Source organism: Ambystoma mexicanum, chromosome 13 (genome assembly GCF_040938575.1).
Source record: "Ambystoma mexicanum isolate Mex_15411 chromosome 13, UKY_AmexF1_1, whole genome shotgun sequence".
NCBI classification, from domain to species: domain Eukaryota; kingdom Metazoa; phylum Chordata; class Amphibia; order Caudata; family Ambystomatidae; genus Ambystoma; species Ambystoma mexicanum.
The window spans coordinates 505,455,371-505,472,745 of NC_090938.1; the positions used below are offsets into that span (position 1 = coordinate 505,455,371).

General features: G+C 46.5%; 1 protein-coding gene across 1 annotated transcript in view; it reads right to left on the minus strand.

Moving 5' to 3' along the window:
- Window positions 1–17,375, minus strand: part of BECN1 (beclin 1) — a 649,635-nt gene that overhangs the window by 135,093 nt on the left and 497,167 nt on the right. The window contains exon 7 of the mRNA XM_069634173.1: window positions 6,777–6,971. Coding sequence (XP_069490274.1) covers window positions 6,777–6,971 — 195 coding nt within the window. The remainder of the gene's footprint in view (window positions 1–6,776; window positions 6,972–17,375) is intronic.

Consider the following 17,375-nt stretch of genomic DNA (forward strand, 5'->3'; position numbering starts at 1 on the left):
TGTTGGCTAGATTTGGATTGGTTTGAAGAGTAGTAATATCGATGCCCACATAGTCAATATACTTTCTTTGTTTTCACTACTTGGATCTTGGATGACTTTAAATTGCGGAAGGGCGTTTTCCATGGCCATTTTGCGGTATAGTGTGAGCATGTTCCAACATATTCTTGCATTTATTGATAAAAGATTTAGTTCATATCTGCTGCATACCGTTGATGTTCCTTTAGGGAGCCATAAGACTTTTGACCCAAAAATATTTTCTAACGTGGCCCATTGTGAAGATGGACAACCCAGAGCACACTCTGCCCCGTGGATTAAAGCAGGAACAGCTTTTTGTTTATAGAAGTCAATCACCGGTTTTAATGAAAACTTGCTTTATTTCTTATATAGCACAGCTGCTTGAACCGCCAGTTGTCGACATTTAGCTTTAGTTTTCCCACCAGGACCAGCGCAGTTGCTAATACAGCAATCTCGGATAGCTGCGCTGTTAGCCACCCCTTAGCAACTATCGGTGCTACAGATTTTCAATGCTGTTTGATACTCTGAGCTTGGGCACCGAGAAACACACTGTGCAGGAATGCACAATATTACAATCTCACTGATCCCTAGACACTCCTCACAGGCTTTACTATCAGTTTCATCTGGCGTTATTGTTGTTATGCATAATCCAGTTGAGTGTTCACTTACTTGGTTTGCTTGGTGCATCTGCACAGTTTCTGATATTCCACACCGCAGCTGTGATCTTGTCAACGGTTGAGATGATTTTACCTTCACTCTCGCATACACCAGTAGTTTATTGGCAGGTTCCATATGTGCACCAGTAACCCTGCAGGAGTCCTTTAGCAGTTGTTGGCAGTGGTACACTACAGCCTCTCAGAGCCTCGCAAAGAGCTCCAAAGACTCTACTCGGACTCTGCGACCGCTCCGCAGAGAGTCTGAGTATTTAGTTAGTAAGCTCGGTCTCTGCAGGTAAACAAAGTGGAAACACTCCAGACAGTCAGTTTCACGGGCTGACAACTCCTCTCGCACTGCTCGCTGCAATCTCCCAAGACTCTTCTCATACTCTACTTTGTTCAGCAGCTTTACTGTTCAGCAGATCGACTTTCAGCAAGATTTACAGTTTTTGTCAGTTTGTGGGTCTTGGGTTACTTGCTAAAACTCAATACTACAAATACCAAAGGGAATTCTTATTCCCTGCTATTAGTCATGCTTGGAATATTGAACAGATGTCAATGCACAGCACATTCTCTGGCAAACGTTTCTGGCTAGCTGGCGATGGACAGTGTGACAGTACTGCACTTACCACTTTCAAGACATGGAAAGTAAAATAACTGAGTTCTGTCGTGGTGCAGGTGTCTGAATGTTCATCGTCTGTTGCCATGGAGAAACATGGCTTCATCAAATCCATTCAACTTCTGCAATCCAGGGGAATGGAAATAGACGTGATAGTCACCGACAGGCACGTTTCGATAGTGAAGGCCATACGATAGCAGTTTCCACACATTCGGCATCAATTTGATATAGGGCACATTGCTAAATCAGTCAAAAAAATTACAGCCTTATAAAATGGTGTCGGTCTATCAGTAACCATCTTTGGTGGAGATTCAAAACTACTTGAGAAATGGCGTTCAATGATGCACCATTGTACCAACGTACACGCATGGACAGAAACCCAAAATTTCCACGGATGTGCACATGGACCGCTGTCGAGGGAGGATGAACGGAAGAAGAAGTGGTTGGTGCCATGTTGACCTACACATAAAGCATTTGAAAAAATTGTGTACGATAAAACTCTTTCGCGAGACCTGAAGGCCTCACCGATTTCTGTCACACTGGAGATTAGGAGGTGTTCCATAATATGTGCCTAAAGTACAGGCCGAAAAGGTTGCAATTCGGCATAGACAGTATGGAGTCGAGAACGAGATGAGCCGTACTTGCCCATAACAATAACGTAGGTAGGGATCAAGCAAGAACTTCAGGAAAATTGGGGGTGCCACGTTACTACAAGGCCTTTACAAAACGAAGCAAACAATGGTTGGCCAAGCCAATATACAAGGAAATGGATTTTGAATTTGTCAAAGATCCGACATTGACTGTGTTGGCCATGCATACTCAGACTGGAAGCTGATTTTGTTTACAGGACCCATGCAATGCCACAAAACATTGCAACCAAGCCTTATCCTCCAAAATCTGAACTTGTCGTAAAGCGTAGTTCTAGATTCAAATGATTTGTAGCTCTCTGTAAAATGCATTCACATTCACACCTGGAGGTGTTATAAATGCCAAATCATAAATGCCAAAAAAGAAAATTTGAATTCAAAAGAAACTGTAATTGAATATTACACCCATTGGTCAAACTCTCCTATATGAAATGTTTCAAGCTGTCCTTCCTGTTCTGAAACACTGTCCCGCCTCAATGCCTTTTTTTTCCCCCCGCATTCTTTGCCAAAATCGAAAGCTAAACGTCTCTGCCTTTGAATAGGACAATTGTCTTATTGTAATTTGGCCTTGAACGCTAGGCAGCAATTGCTCGAAGGACATAAATTGTGGGGAATAGGAAAAAAAAAGATAACTAACTATATTTAGAGCGGACATGTACCGCCAAGTTAGTGTGAACGTGTGTGAAAGATCGTACAGAGCGGTTGCTTGTCGACACAAAATAACCAAGTAATTTCAAGAAATTATGTAAATTGAAGTTTACATAAGATTTTTATTTGGATTAAAAACGAGTAGGGTGTGGTGCTCTATGCATAATAATTAATGGACTATGGGGTAAACGTTGTCCGTGCGCACTGTGGTTGATTTTCGAACAGTAATCTTGCAAGCTTCATTACAATGACATCTGTCCGGGGTTCAAGCTGAATGCTTGCTATGTTTGTTCTTCGTTTTCTCTATGTGGTTCTCCATCCCATTGGGAGCTATAACTACCTCACAGCACTCAAATTGTATGCAACTCGTGGTCTCAAGTAGTACACCTTGTTTTCATTTGTGTGTTAAATATTGATTGTGTTGTGCTTATGATAAGGTTTCAAACAGTTATGAGTTATATGGTACCTTGTTATATTAAAATAAAGAACAGCTACTGAAATGTATTTTTATTGTATTTTGTTTGCAGATACTTTGTACCATACGGCCCGTGCCATAGCTTCCAGGTGCCAGAAGATGGCTTCTGTTAAGCAGAAACCTGTGCAGTTCCCTCTGGGACCACTGCAAAAGATTTAAGATTACAGGTGTTGGCAGTAAACTCACTTGGTAGCAGTCTGTACCACACAGATTCACTGTGGTAGCTGTGGCTGAGCAGTCAGACTTCCCTCAAGAAGAGTTAGGCAGTATGTAGAGGATACAGGATAGGTACAGAGGCACAGTAGTACAAGCAAACACTGACCAGAGCTAGGTGTAAAAGTATATACTTATTTATTTTAAAGGCACACTCATAAATTACACTAGCACAGAAAAAGGTAAGTAAGTCAAAACACAGTCACTATTACTTATATGTACATCCCTAGTCATTTGTTGGGCAAGTCTAAGTTAACACCACTTATTTCCAAACAGAGGTGAGCGCTTAACGTCAGATGGCACTCCAACAAGTTATTAGAAAAGGGAGGGAAAAAGCAGAAGTAATGAAAGCAGCAAGGTAAAACACTTTTCACATAAGGTTAGAAAAGGCAGTCAATTGTGGAACAAGGAGAATTGGTTTGTGGCCCGCTTTAGAGAGAGCCAGGCGAAAATATGCCCAAGATCACACAATGTCACAAGTCTTTGCAGGTGAGTAGAAAAGGTTTTACTGAATTTAGAAAAAGTTTAGTTAGGGTGTCCCAGGCTTACCCAGGTTCGAGAGCCGAGGGCTAAATCTACCCCGTACAATCGGTGGCAAGGGAAGCCGGGCGGAACACAGTACCTTTAAAAGTGGAAAGGATCCTCCAGCGGTGGTAGTTGTTCCTGGTAGTGGGTGCAAGTCGCGGCGTCGTCCAGAGGAAGAGGTGATCTCGACGTGGAGGAAAGCTGAAGGTCGTTGCACTACCAGGGATGAGACCAGCCGTGGAGTTTTCCGGTCACAAAGGATTTTACCCCTCTTTCGCGGTTGAGGTAAAAAGTGGTATCCCGGTTGCCGGGGTGCTTGGCACAGGCAAGGCGGCCACGAGATGCTTCGGGACGGCGAAAAGAAGGCAGCAACTGGTTGTCCCCACCAGTTACGGGAAGGAGACTCTCCGGCGGGAGATCTCCTCTGTCGTCGGAAAAAGTGGTGAGACGGTTCCGCAGGGCTCCACCGGTGGTGTCGTCTTGGCAGGTCAGCTCGGCTTCTCCCTCTTCGGCTTCTTAGGTCCTGTGGCGACTTCTGAAGAACCAGTCCCAAAAACCCTGCTTTTATGCAGCAAACCCCCATTCATACAGCCTAGCTGTCACTCAAACATGCTAAGTGGTGAGTGGGGTGGCTCACCACTTGGGCCAATCACACCAGAGTGCGACATGAGTTGGCAAGGCAACTCAGTCCAGGGTGCCTAAACCCCCTCCCACACCCCCTGTGGTACCCAGACAGAATGGCACCACTGTGGAGGGCTTCTGTGCAGAAGCCCGCCAAAAGTGGAACAAAGGCTCGACTCGGGTTCAGGGTTACTGAAGTGAACCTAGACGCCATTTTGGCGGCGAGTTCTGGCAAAAAATCCCAACCAGTGAATTTATATTAAATAAATAAACCGGCGGTATCTTTAACATTGCACCAAAAAGTGGTGCATTAAAAACAATGGGAAATCCCATTGGGAAATATTCCGGTGGAATATTTCTGTGGTATCCACTGCCACCAGCCAGAACTCAGCGAGGGGGGACGGGACAGTACCCCCTCGACAACAGACCCAGGGGCAATCTAATTGCCCCTATCAGTACTTCCACAGTAAGATGGTTTGTACTGGTTAAGTTCCTAAGTTAAGACTAGTAAAGTCAATGGTGACTTTACAGACCCAGGGAGACAGTAGTCAGTCCCAGGGTGTGGAGTCTATGTTTGGGGGTCTCTATGACACCCCTGTGTTACTGCACTGAGGGTGCTGTGTAACACACATTCAAAAGCCAATGATAGCCTATGGGGAAAAAATACCCCCTAGCCCATAAGCACATAGCAAGTCACAGAAACACTCTCAAGTCATGTCCAAGAGTGAGGGTAAAAGAGTCTCACTCTTGGCAGGAGAAAAAATAAACCCCAAAAATCCAGCAAAGCTGCTGGGGGACTCACTAGGTTAGGAAATTCAGCCTAAACAGAGAATTCTCCCTAACAGCTTCTGGAATCAACACTGGAGGATTACGATAAGTAGTGTTTTTTCATTCAGCGTTATGTGGGACTATCGACATGGCCCTACATGTCAATTTGCGTTTCCAGCAATAAGGAGCAACATGTCAGCATTCATGATGTAAGAACGTGGAGAAGCAAGAACGTTGGGCTTTGAAACTGCAAAAAAGACATGTCTTCTCCCACACGGAGGACCAAGGGGGTTCATTGAATTGATTTGCTGATGTGCCATATGACAAGATAAGGACACAAAAGGACAAAGAACATGGAGCGTTCATCGTAATCTGTGTTGCTCGAGAGTCATGCAATCGTCGTCAGCTCTAATTTACATGCAAAATAAAGAAATAGTTTGTTTCCTTGAGTTTATAATTTCTTTGAAAAATAAAAGCACTTGCAACATTGCAGACTATTGTTGATGTATTATTGAAATATTCTATATGCAAATGCTATTTAGGGCAAGCCAGAGAAGGTACGCTCTGTGTGAGAAGGTCTGTGTTTATCTTCCCGTTTCTCTGGGCGTGGGTGATGTGGCACGTTGGGCTACACTGGCCACAAAAGTAATAAAAAATAGGTGGAGCAGATCGTTGGGACAAGTGATATCAGCTTCGGGGGCGGGTGTTTTGATTTATTGGAGCAAGCGCACTTGAACTTAGGCCGATCGATCCACGGATAAGATTAGCACAAGATGGCCACGCCCAATACGCTGTTTTCGCGTGTGTAAACGGAGGAAAACTAAGGTAAGATGCATAGGAACATTTTTTACGATCAATCACTGTATGCTTATAATGACTTGCCCGAACGATCGGGACAATAACATTTTTGAGCGCACTATTCCTTTAAGATAATAGGATTCAAAATGGAAGAAAATGATGATCTTATGTGGGCATTCCACATATCCTAATGGTTCTATTGTTCCTATCAAACATAGCCCAAGTTTGCCTTGGGAAGATATCTAAACACTCATTGGATGACACGACTGAAAGTGCCTACCAAAGGACCACTGCAGACACAAAGATGTGAACAATGTCCAACCTCTGTACAGTAGCTTTAAACTGATGCACTTGGCACAGGGAGCCTTCAATGAGAGGTGGAAGCTTTAAAGGGATTGTAAAGCTACCCAAGATTTATCCATTCCTTGAAACTATAACGTGGATGTGAATGGGTGTTACATCAATGTCAACTGTGCAGGCTGAGAAATAGACAACCTTCTCCCAGGAGAACAAACTAAAAACACTTGGGAGACATTACACACAAGAAAGTCTGTTATATATTTGGACAGGGGCTTTCAAAAGCAACACATAAGGACTGCCGATAAATGCAGAAGGGTAAGTCCCAATCAGTAAAAGCACATCCTCACCAAAATGAGTCCTGAGGTTGCGAGAAGGGTCTACTACTGCGAAAATAAGGGCTTAGATGGGACACTTAAATGTATTAGTGGGCCGGGGTAGGTCTTGCTGGGGCACAACAATCATAAAAACGTATGAAAAGTTGGTAACCTTACTGTGCTTCCTCAAGCTCAAGCCTCTGTGCTTCTTCAGAAACTTTGTCCACTTCTTCCTCTACTTTCTTGCGGTTCTTCTCCACATCTTCTAGCTCCTGGATCAGCCGCTCTTCTTCAATTGCCAGCGCCTGTAGTTCGGATTCAAGTTTTTCCTGATTTTCCTCCTCCATTTGTTCCAAAATTTCCAGACAGCGTCTAAAGAAATATCAGGATAAATAGGAACGAGAAATTAGTGGGAATTCAGCAAGAGAGAACAGCATTTATTTTGACTTTGATGCAACCCTGTAAACGCATGGCGTTCTCTTTTTAACCCTACTTAAAGGAAGGCCTATCTATAGCCAAAAATCATATCCCAATGGCTGCACAATCAAAACACGTAACATGCATACAAGAATAGCAAATACAAAATAAGCTTTAAATTCATTTTGATTTACAAAAAGTAAAACATTTGATCAACTTCTTGGACGAAAAAAATGAAAAATAGGAAGTCTTGAAAGAAGGTTTTTAATGTTTGGGATATGAGTGTTGGCCTAGTTTTAATCCGTGGCACTTTGTTAAATCACAGAAATCTACTAACCAGAACCTCCCATAGGTGGTAATAAAACCAGTTCCATTAAATAAAACGCGGGATGATAAAGTTTAAGATCTAATAATGTCAAGAATAGCGAGTCGGGAAAAGCCAGAGCCAGAAAATGGTTATCTGCCCTTTTTGATTAGTTTTCCTGTTCACCGCTACCCAGATAACAGACATTAATGTTGAGAACTAATTGAATAATGTTTTCTCTTGGTTATTTGGCTTATTGGGATGTATAACTTGCATTTTACCTATAAACCCAAGCCCAAACTATAGAGGCAACCCAACTGTTTTACACTGAGTGTTAAAGTCAGGTCCTTAGAAGAAGAATCCAACACACATACACTTAATTGATATCTGTGCTTCACTTTATTTTCTGTGCTTTTCTGAAATTTTAACATGTAATTTTACAAATGTGTCCTTGATTTACTGTTTATGAATAACGTGAGGGTGCTTTTAATGTACCTTTGTTTACTCCTTGAATTGAATTTTATGTATCCATTACACTCATAAAGAAGGCAGCTCTGTTAAAGCAATAATCACACAAAAAGTCAAAAGATGTAGGGACTACAGTCAGAATGGTAAGATGTAGGCTGCGAGTTTTGAAGTCCAGTCCCATGTGAAAAATATATATTTAAGATATTAGGAATACTAAACTTTTATTAATGTAGTACTTGGTAAAAACACCATAGAAAAAAAGAAACATCCATGCACTACCCTTATCTACCACACATTGGGTGTCATTACAACCATGGCAGTCCGGGAACTATCCGTAGTTCCCGGACCGCCATACTACATGCTCTGCTCGCGGGTGCCATTTCACCTGCCAGGTTTTTCCTGGCGGGTGTAATGGCACCCGCGAGCAGAGCACGTCGGATGCACGGCACAACTCTGAATGTCCTGGTGGATCCGACGTCCCCATGCACATTCAGCCCTATGGGGCAGAATGGGGATTGGGACTGTTAGGGAGAATTCTCTGTTTAGGCTGAATTTCCTAACCTAGTGAGTCCCCCAGCAGCTTTGCTGGATTTTTGGGGTTTATTTTTTTCTCCTGCCAAGAGTGAGACTCTTTTTACCCTCACTCTTGGACATGACTTGAGAGTGCTTCTGTGACTTGCTATGTGCTTATGGGCTATGGGGTATTTTTTCCCCATAGGCTATCATTGGTTTTTGAATGTGTGTTACACAGCACCTTCCGTGCAGTAACACAGGGGTGTCATAGTGACCCCCAAACATAGACTCCACACCCTGGGACTGACTACTGTCTCCCTGGGTCTGTAAAGTCACCATTGACTTTACTAGTCTTAACGTAGGAACTTAACCAGTACAAACCATCATACTGTGGAAGTACTGGTAGGGGCAATTAGATTGCCCCTGGGTCTGTTGTCGAGGGGGTACTGTCCCGTCCCCCCTCGCCGAGTTCTGGCTGGTGGCAGTGGATACCACGGAAATATTCCACCGGTATATTTCCCAATGGGATTTCCCATTGATTTCAATGCACCACTTTTTGGTGCAATGTTAAAGATACCGCCGGTTTATTTAATTAATATAAATTCACTGGTTGGGATTTTTTGCCAGAACTCACCGCCAAAATGGCATCTAGGTTCACTTCAGTAACCCTGAACCCGAGTCGAGCCTTTGTTCCACTTTTGGCGGGCTTCTGCACAGAAGCCCTCCACAGTGGTGCCATTCTGTCTGGGTACCACAGGGGGTGTGGGAGAGGGTTTAGGCACCCTGGACTGAGTTGCCTTGCCAACTCATGTCGCACTCTGGTGTGATTGGCCCAAGTGGTGAGCCGCCCCGCTCACCACTTAGCATGTTTGAGTGACAGCTAGGCTGTATGAATGGGGGTTTGCTGCATAAAAGCAGGGTTTTTGGGACTGGTTCTTCAGAAGTCGCCACAGGACCTAAGAAGCCGAAGAGGGAGAAGCCGAGCCGACCTGCCAAGACGACACCACCGGTGGAGCCCTGCGGAACCGTCTCACCACTTTTCCCAACGACAGAGGAGATCTCCAGCCGGAGAGTCTTCTTCCCTTGACTGGTGGGGACAACCAGTTTCTGCCTTCTTTTCGCCTCCCTGAAGCATCTCGTGGCCGCCTTGCCAGTGCCAAGCACCCCGGCAACCGGGATACCACTTTTTACCTCAACCGCGAAAGAGGGGTAACATCCTTTTAACCGGAAAACTCCACGGCTGGTTTCTTCCCTGGTAGTGCAACGACCTTCAGCTTTCCTCCACGTCGAGATCTGCTCTTCCTCTGGACGACGCCGCGACTTGCACCCACTACCAGGAACAACTGCCACCGCTGGAGGATCCTTTCCATTTTTAAAAAGGTACCGTGTTCCGCCCGGCTTCCCTTGCCACCGATTGTACGGGGTAGATTTAGCCCTCGGCTCTCGAACCTGGGTAAGCCTGGGACACCCTAACTAAACTTTTCTAAACTTGGTAAAACCTTTTCTACTCACCTGTAAAGACTTGTGACATTGTGTGATCTTGGACATCTTTTCGCCTGGCTTTCCCTAGAGTGGTCCTGGCAACTGAACTTCCTTGCTCTTCAATAGACTGCCTTTCTAAACTTACAGTGAATCTCTGAAAAGTGTTTTGCCTTGCTGTTTTCATTACTTCTGCCTTTTTGTCTTGTGTTGAGAGTCGTGAAGATATAGAAGACCTCTGTCCCCAAGTGCCGCACAGGGAGAATCACTAAATCACTCCCTGTGCAACCTTTGAGGCCACAGGTGGAGATAATCCGAAGCCGGAACCAAAGTACTAGGAACCCCAAGGCAGCTGTGAAAAAAGGCAATGGTTAGATACCAAGCAGTCAGGACACTACATACAATAATCCGAAGACAATCAGAGTCTTACCGGGGATCTGATGAAAGGGATGGAGAACCTGAACGGGAGGATGGTTCCGGGACTCACGTAGGCAAAGGACCCACCCTGCGGGATAGGTCTAGATGTTCCTCGCCAGTCTCCACCTGGAGAGTGTATTGTAGATGGGCCCCAGGTAATCAGATGGCAGCCACCAACTGGAGAGTGAGATTACCCGTGCAGAGGTGCAATCAGGGAGGCCCAAAAGAGATCCGTTGCAGAAGAAGGTCTGAAGCCAGGAAGAGCCTTCCGAACCAAAGGGATAAACAAGAACGTGATCCAGAGGAAGTCCGTAGTTCAGTCCGGGGTCAGGAGCCGTGATGAGCAGGAAAGCCGATGCAGCCAAATCCAAGCGTGATCCACAAGAAGTCCAGTAAACAAAAGCCAAGTCCAAGGAAGCCAGGTAAGCAATAAAGGTAAGAAAGCCAAACAGAGTACTCCTGGTAAACCAGCTGTGAAGCGTAGGATACCGGCACTGCACTGCTTAAATATCGTCCACTTCCTGGTCACATGATGTTAACCGGAGTCACGTGACCGCGAAACCGGGGCACGTGACCGTTTCCTCGGGTCACGTGATCGGGCCACAACAGTACGAGCGAGTGTGTTACTGCTCGAGCGGTGGCCTAATCTCCATGGCAACTGCCAATGGAGAAACGGCTGCAATCGTGACTGTAGGGTGTATGGCGTTTGTTTGGCTAGCGCGCGAGCCAAACTGGGTTGCCTGCGTGAGCCCCGGGAGACAGGTGAATGGGAGGGGTAGGTCACTGGACTGGGTGTCGGGACACGGCCGTAGGAACTACCCGAAGACATGACACTTTTCCCTCCCTTTTTAACTAACTTGTTGGAGTGCCATCTAACGTTAAGCGCTGACCTCTGTTTGGAAATAAGTGGTGTTAACTTAGACTTGTCCAACAAATAACTAGGGATGTACATATGAGTAATAGTGACTGTGTTTTGACTTACTTACCTTTTCTGTGCTAGTGTAATTTATGAGTGTGTCTTTTAAATAAATAATTATATACTTTTACACCTAGCTCTGGTCAGTGTTTGCTGTACTACTGTGCCTCTGTACCTATTATGTATGCTCTATATACTGCCTAACTCTTCTTGAGGGAAGTCTGACTGCTCAGCCACAACTACCAGGTAAATCTGGGTGGTACAGACTGCTACCAAGTGGGTTTACTGCCAAACACCTGTAGACTTAAATCTTTTGCAGTGGTCCCAGAGGGAACTGCACAGGTTTCTGCCTAACAGGGACGCCCTCGATTCCGGCACCCGCAAATGGTTAATTCCTGGGTCCGCCGAGCTCGGCATGACCCGATTCTTGCCCATTCGCGGGTGCCGGAAAAAATGCAACTCCGGCGGCAGCACTGCCCTTAATAAGGGCACGGCTAGCCACCAGAGTTGTAATGAGACCCATTGTGTACCCTTCAGCAGAAGCTTCATCATGGAATCTAGAGAAGTTGGCATGCACGATATCACAGAGTAATGCCAACTTCTTAGGGCAATTTCTTCGATTGGGATCTTATCAATCGAAGTAAAAAAGGGGAAAAAAATATAAAATGATAAGTATGTACACTTAACTATTTTAGAATGCACTTAAGCAAAGCAGGGAATGCAAAACCCAATTACATTTTTAGAAAGACACAATGTATTTCAAGGTAAATCACTGACCTACTGGCACATAGCTATCTTATCTAAAAGGTAGTTATACCCAGTATACTTTTAAGAAGTGTATAATACAGGGAGGGGGTGATGTTGCACACAAAGCAAATGGCTGCCTGAGAGGAGAGCTCTGGCCCGTAAACTATCCATTTACAAAATTAATCCGGTCAGTGGCCACCTAGCCACCGGAAAATACATACCGACAACAGCGGAAGGTTGGCAGCATCAATCCGTCAAAGCCTGACCAAAAATGGCCCCGAACTTCTGATATACGGCAGTTGGAACCTGCGCCGTGGAAGCGGTGAGGACACAGCCGGGTCGGAGCTCCGCGAGGAACCTATGGCAGTCTGGAGGCGGGACACTCGCTGTGTGCCGAGTGGGGGAAGGGACACGCTGTGATGCTATGACACCAGGAGGCCCAGCATAGCACAGGAGGACAAAATTCAGCTAACGCTCCACATTGATCAGAAGCAACCCCAGGCGTGCACCCCGTGAGCCGACCTGACGAGACAGTTTTTTTAAAAGGAAAACTGGTACTCAGTCTCCCTGCCGGCGACCACCCGGCCAATCAAATCCTGGGGCCCTTCTGCACCGCTGCAGCCCGTGCGGGTACCGGGGGTCTGGTGGAGACCCAGGGAGGAAGGCTACCGTGGCGGTACGCTACGGAACAACCCCCTGAAGCCGAGCGGTTCTCACTCTACACCACTGGGTGAAAGACAACCGCTGCACAACCCCATATAAAAACGATCCATGCTGGGCAATTTTGCTGTTGCATCCCACGGGCTCCCTATCCACTGAGAGTCAACGGGGCAGGCGGCGGTGGAGCTATTACATCCTGAGAGCGACCAAAATGGAACCCAAGCACTGCATTGACCAGTACCGGCCACCAGCGCTGCCGCCCTGGGAAGGGATTAGGCAAAAACCAGAGGAATAAGGCAGACACGACCTAGCGCAACGGCTGAGCCCTCTCAAATCCGTCTCACACCATACAAAGATACTGCGGTGCTCTCCACTACCTCCGGGTCCCTGCCAACCCCTTATAGGACCCCTCGGCCAACAAAAACCAGCCCCTGCTCTCGAGACACCAACCACGGAATATCCATGGCACCCAGTGGGTATTGACACTCCCGAGGCCGGACCACATGCCAATCCCACGGTGCGGACATATATCAGAGGACCCCTCATATGCCAGAATCACAAAGGTATGGGATGCAGGCCCAATTCATGTTTGATTTGCCCCTCTGGGATAAACCACACTTCTACACCAGGCACCACTGAAGGGGGACGCATACACCCCTTGCTAGGGTGCGGGTGGACCCGGCCCTCCAGCTCCAGATAAGCTCATAGCACAAAAAGCAGACTATACTGGTGCTGCAAAACACCAGTTGGCACTAAACTGAGCGGAGAAGAACCCACCCTTTGTGAACTCTCAGCTGACCACAAGGGCCACATCTGAAAATTGGAAATTGGAAACAACGACTTGCAGAGCCCGAACAACCACTTCTGCTGGTGGCTCTAAATACGCAGGCAAGTCATAACAACTGGCGCCCCAGTATAACCTGGATAATACCATACCACTGTGGTTGTCTATACAAGCTCCGCACAGGCGTCAGAAAGGAACGCTGTTAGAACGTATAAGAACACCACAACCCGCCCGGGACCACCAGACACTACAGCCTCGCAGAACTGAGGGACGTGAGAGAACACAACCCACTCGGCCCACCCTATGGGCCGCCACGAAAAGAAGGGGTTGGGTGCCAAGAAAACCGGTCCAACAGACTCCTTTGCCAGCTCCCAACCTCATGGGTCGGCCACAACACCACAAATGACAATGGCTAGCCAACCTGAGAACCCTGCAGACGAGAGGGAGGACCAACTAATGACAATGGTTAAGAACGGCTTCCTAGCAGTGAGTGTTAAATTGGACGACATTGTGGCAACAATCAGCTCCCTGAAAGCAAGGGTAGACAAAGAGAGCACACGCATTACTGATGCAGAAAATAGGATCAGTATATACGAGGACACAATAACACAGCACAGCCGAGACATCGCACAGCTGAAAGGGGACCTCCAAAAGACTCTAAACAAATGCGAGGATCCAGAAGGAATAACATCTGCATAGTTGGGATCGCAGAAACCTTTGGTAAGAGCTCCATGGAACGCCAAGTGGAAACCCTTCTGAAAACCCTTCTAGGCGCTGAATCCTTCTTGGACCACTTTCTTGTGGAGAGGGCTCACCACCCCCTGGTACCAATCCCCAGACCCGGAGCACCACCCTGTACGATAATAGCCCACCTTTTCAACTACAGAGATAGAGATGCGATTCTGAGGATATCCAGGGATAAAGGCATGTTACACTACGAGGAAAGCAGAATACATAGCTACCCAGACTTCTCGACCAATGTGGAAACATTAAGGAGGTCCTATGAACCAGTCAAGAGACAACTCAGACTACGCCGCGTCCCCTATGCACTCCTCTTTCCAGCGAAGATGAGAATCCAACACGGGAGCAGAGCGCATTTTTTGGAAAATCCCACGGAAGCCATTGCATATATTGAGGCCTCCATCCCTCTGCCCCCCAGAGATCGAGCAATAGACCAGAACATGCGGCCAGGGCCTATCGAGGAACCGAACGACCCTGCCGTCTGACAAAACGTTAAAACCATATCCTTTATAAAGTTTAAAGTCAGAGGGTGGTAAGGGTGGCCCTGACCACCACTGGTTTGAAGTGGGACTGCGAGCCCCTACGGACGATAGCCATGTGAATGCAACGTGCACCCTCAGGAGAATTCCAAAAGTTATGGAAAAAGGGATACATCATCTTGTTGGGGTTGATGGTGCGGGTGGGGGAGGGAGAGAGAAATTGGGAAATGGTTATACCTGGCAGTTGGTCAGGGCTGTTTGGGGACGTTACAACCTTAAAATCAGGGAGCTGTTTTGTGGCGGGAGCCATGCAATGTACAGAGGTACGGCAACGCAGTGAACAGACAAACAAATCCAGATATGGCTACGACACAGGCTAGCAAGGGTCTGAATATTAAACTACTATCCTTGAATATTTGAGGGCTCAACAACCCGGTCAAAGCCAGGAAGATTGCAGCCTATATAACATGACATAACCCTCATATTCTTCTTATACAAGAAACACATGCACTCGGTAATGCCAACACTAAATTCCTTCCACGATGGGGGCCTCATAGATACTACACAGAATACTCAGCCCAGTCCAGGGGAGTTCTCGCACTCATACATCCCAAACTATGTTTCAGACATCACTACAGTAAGATAGACCCCCGGGGAAGCTATGTACTGGTTTGGAGGGAATTGGCGGGGCGACAGATAGTAATAATCGACACATACGGGCCCAACGTAGATGACCCTGAATTCTATTGTACAATACTAGATATGCTGTTCACATCAGGCAAAGCACAAGTAATTTGGGGAGGAGAATTTAATACAGTACTTGATCTGTCCCTTGACCGCTCTTCAATTACCCCCAGGGCACCCTCTAAGGCCGCACTAGCTCTGAAACAAATAATGGAACAAACAGATACAGTTGATACAAGGCGTACACTACACCCACATGAGAAGAAATTCACTTTCTATTCATCCGTACATGACTCATTCACATATAGATTACTGGCTTATTGGTTCATCCCTCTCAAGGACTGTATTCCCGCACTCTCTCAGACCACTCACCAATATCGCTCGACATCAATCTACATGATATTCCACCGGCAGCTAGACGATGGAGGATGCCCTCTACAATTCTTAGAGACTTCCACGTGTGCGAGGCGCTCCATATTGAAATTGAGGAATTCCTTGAATCTAATGAAGGTTTGGTGATCAGCTACGCTACCCTATGGGAAACATTCAAGGTCTGGGTCCGAGGAGCCATCCTAGGCAAGTCCACCGGGTTGTTGAGGTCCGTGCGAAGGGAATTGTGCATAGCCGAAGCCAAAATAAACACCCTACAAACCGAATATAGCACCACTCTTAACAAGGAAACCCTATCGAATATCCACACCACACTGAAGAAATGTAATGAGCTGGACAACAGGGAAGTCCTATATATGGCTGCCCCAGCCAAGGCCCGCAGATATGGGGCGAGCAATAAGGCTGGTAAGTTCTTAGCCAACATGCTTAAAGTCGACAGGCACCATAGTCCTATCCCCAGTATACAGACAACTCAGGGGGCGACAGTAAACAAAGAGCAGGACATCAACGCCACATTCGTCGACTGCTATGCCTCCCTATACTCTAACCACGATGTGTAATCTAGCGAAGACACAATCAAGTACTTAGACGATCTAGACCTCCCAACGCTAACGCCTGAGACACGTAGCATATTAGACCAGCCCATCACACTCGAGGAAATCACTGAGGCTATCAAAACATTATCCTCTGGCCGGGCCCCAGGCTCAGACGGCCTAGGAGCCGAATTATATAAAGAATTCCAGGATAAAATAGCCCCTTTACTTTTGAAGGTATGGGAGGAAGCTATGGACTGAAGCACCCTCCCGGAATCTATGCAGGAGGCAATTATCATAGTACTCCTTAAGCCCCGCAGACCAGCACAAGACAAGGCCTCCTATAGACCACTTTCCCTGATGAACACGATGCGAAGATCTTCGCTAAGGTACTAGCCATTAGACTCCTGCCGTATATGCCAATCCTGGTACACCCTGCCCAGGCCAGCTTTATCCCAACTAGATCCACAGCCTTAAACCTATGGCAGCTATTTGGCATGATGGTACAGATTGACCCGGGGGCGAAGGCGGCCATCGTGGCACTGGATGCTGAAAAGGCCTTCGACTCAGTCTCCTGGTCATACATATTCATGGTTCTCAAATGGTTCGGACTGGGTCAATATTTTGTCTAGGGTTACTATATACACAAACATCAGCCAGAGACCTGACCAACAATACTAGGTCATCTAAATTCCCCTTAAACAGAGGAACCAGACAGGGCTGTCCCTTCTCTCCCATCCTATTTGCACTCGCTATAGAACCAATGGCAGAGCATATCCGGAAGAACCATTCGCAAAGAGGACTCAGGATGACAGGACCCCCACCGATTATATCATTATACGCGGATGTCACTCTACTGTACATCCAAAACCCACAAGAGAATATATAACCCATCATGAAAGACAAACACATTCTCAGACTACTCTGGATATAAAATCAATGTGTCGAAATCCGAAATATTCCCATTGACCCCAAGTACTGGAGACCTTTCTGGGATAAGTGGGTGTAAACCCGCCCTTACACAGGTGCGCTATTTGGGAATCGCGGTAACTAGGGATAAACAAACACTATATAAGCAAAATCATGGGGAACTCCTACAAAACCTGACGACCACACTCCAACTATGGACACACCTCCTGCTAGCCTTATACGGTCGAGTGGCCCTTCTTAAAATGGTGGTGCTCCCCAAACTCCTATACTATTTTAACAATATCCTGATTTGGCCTGGGAAGACCTTCTTTACA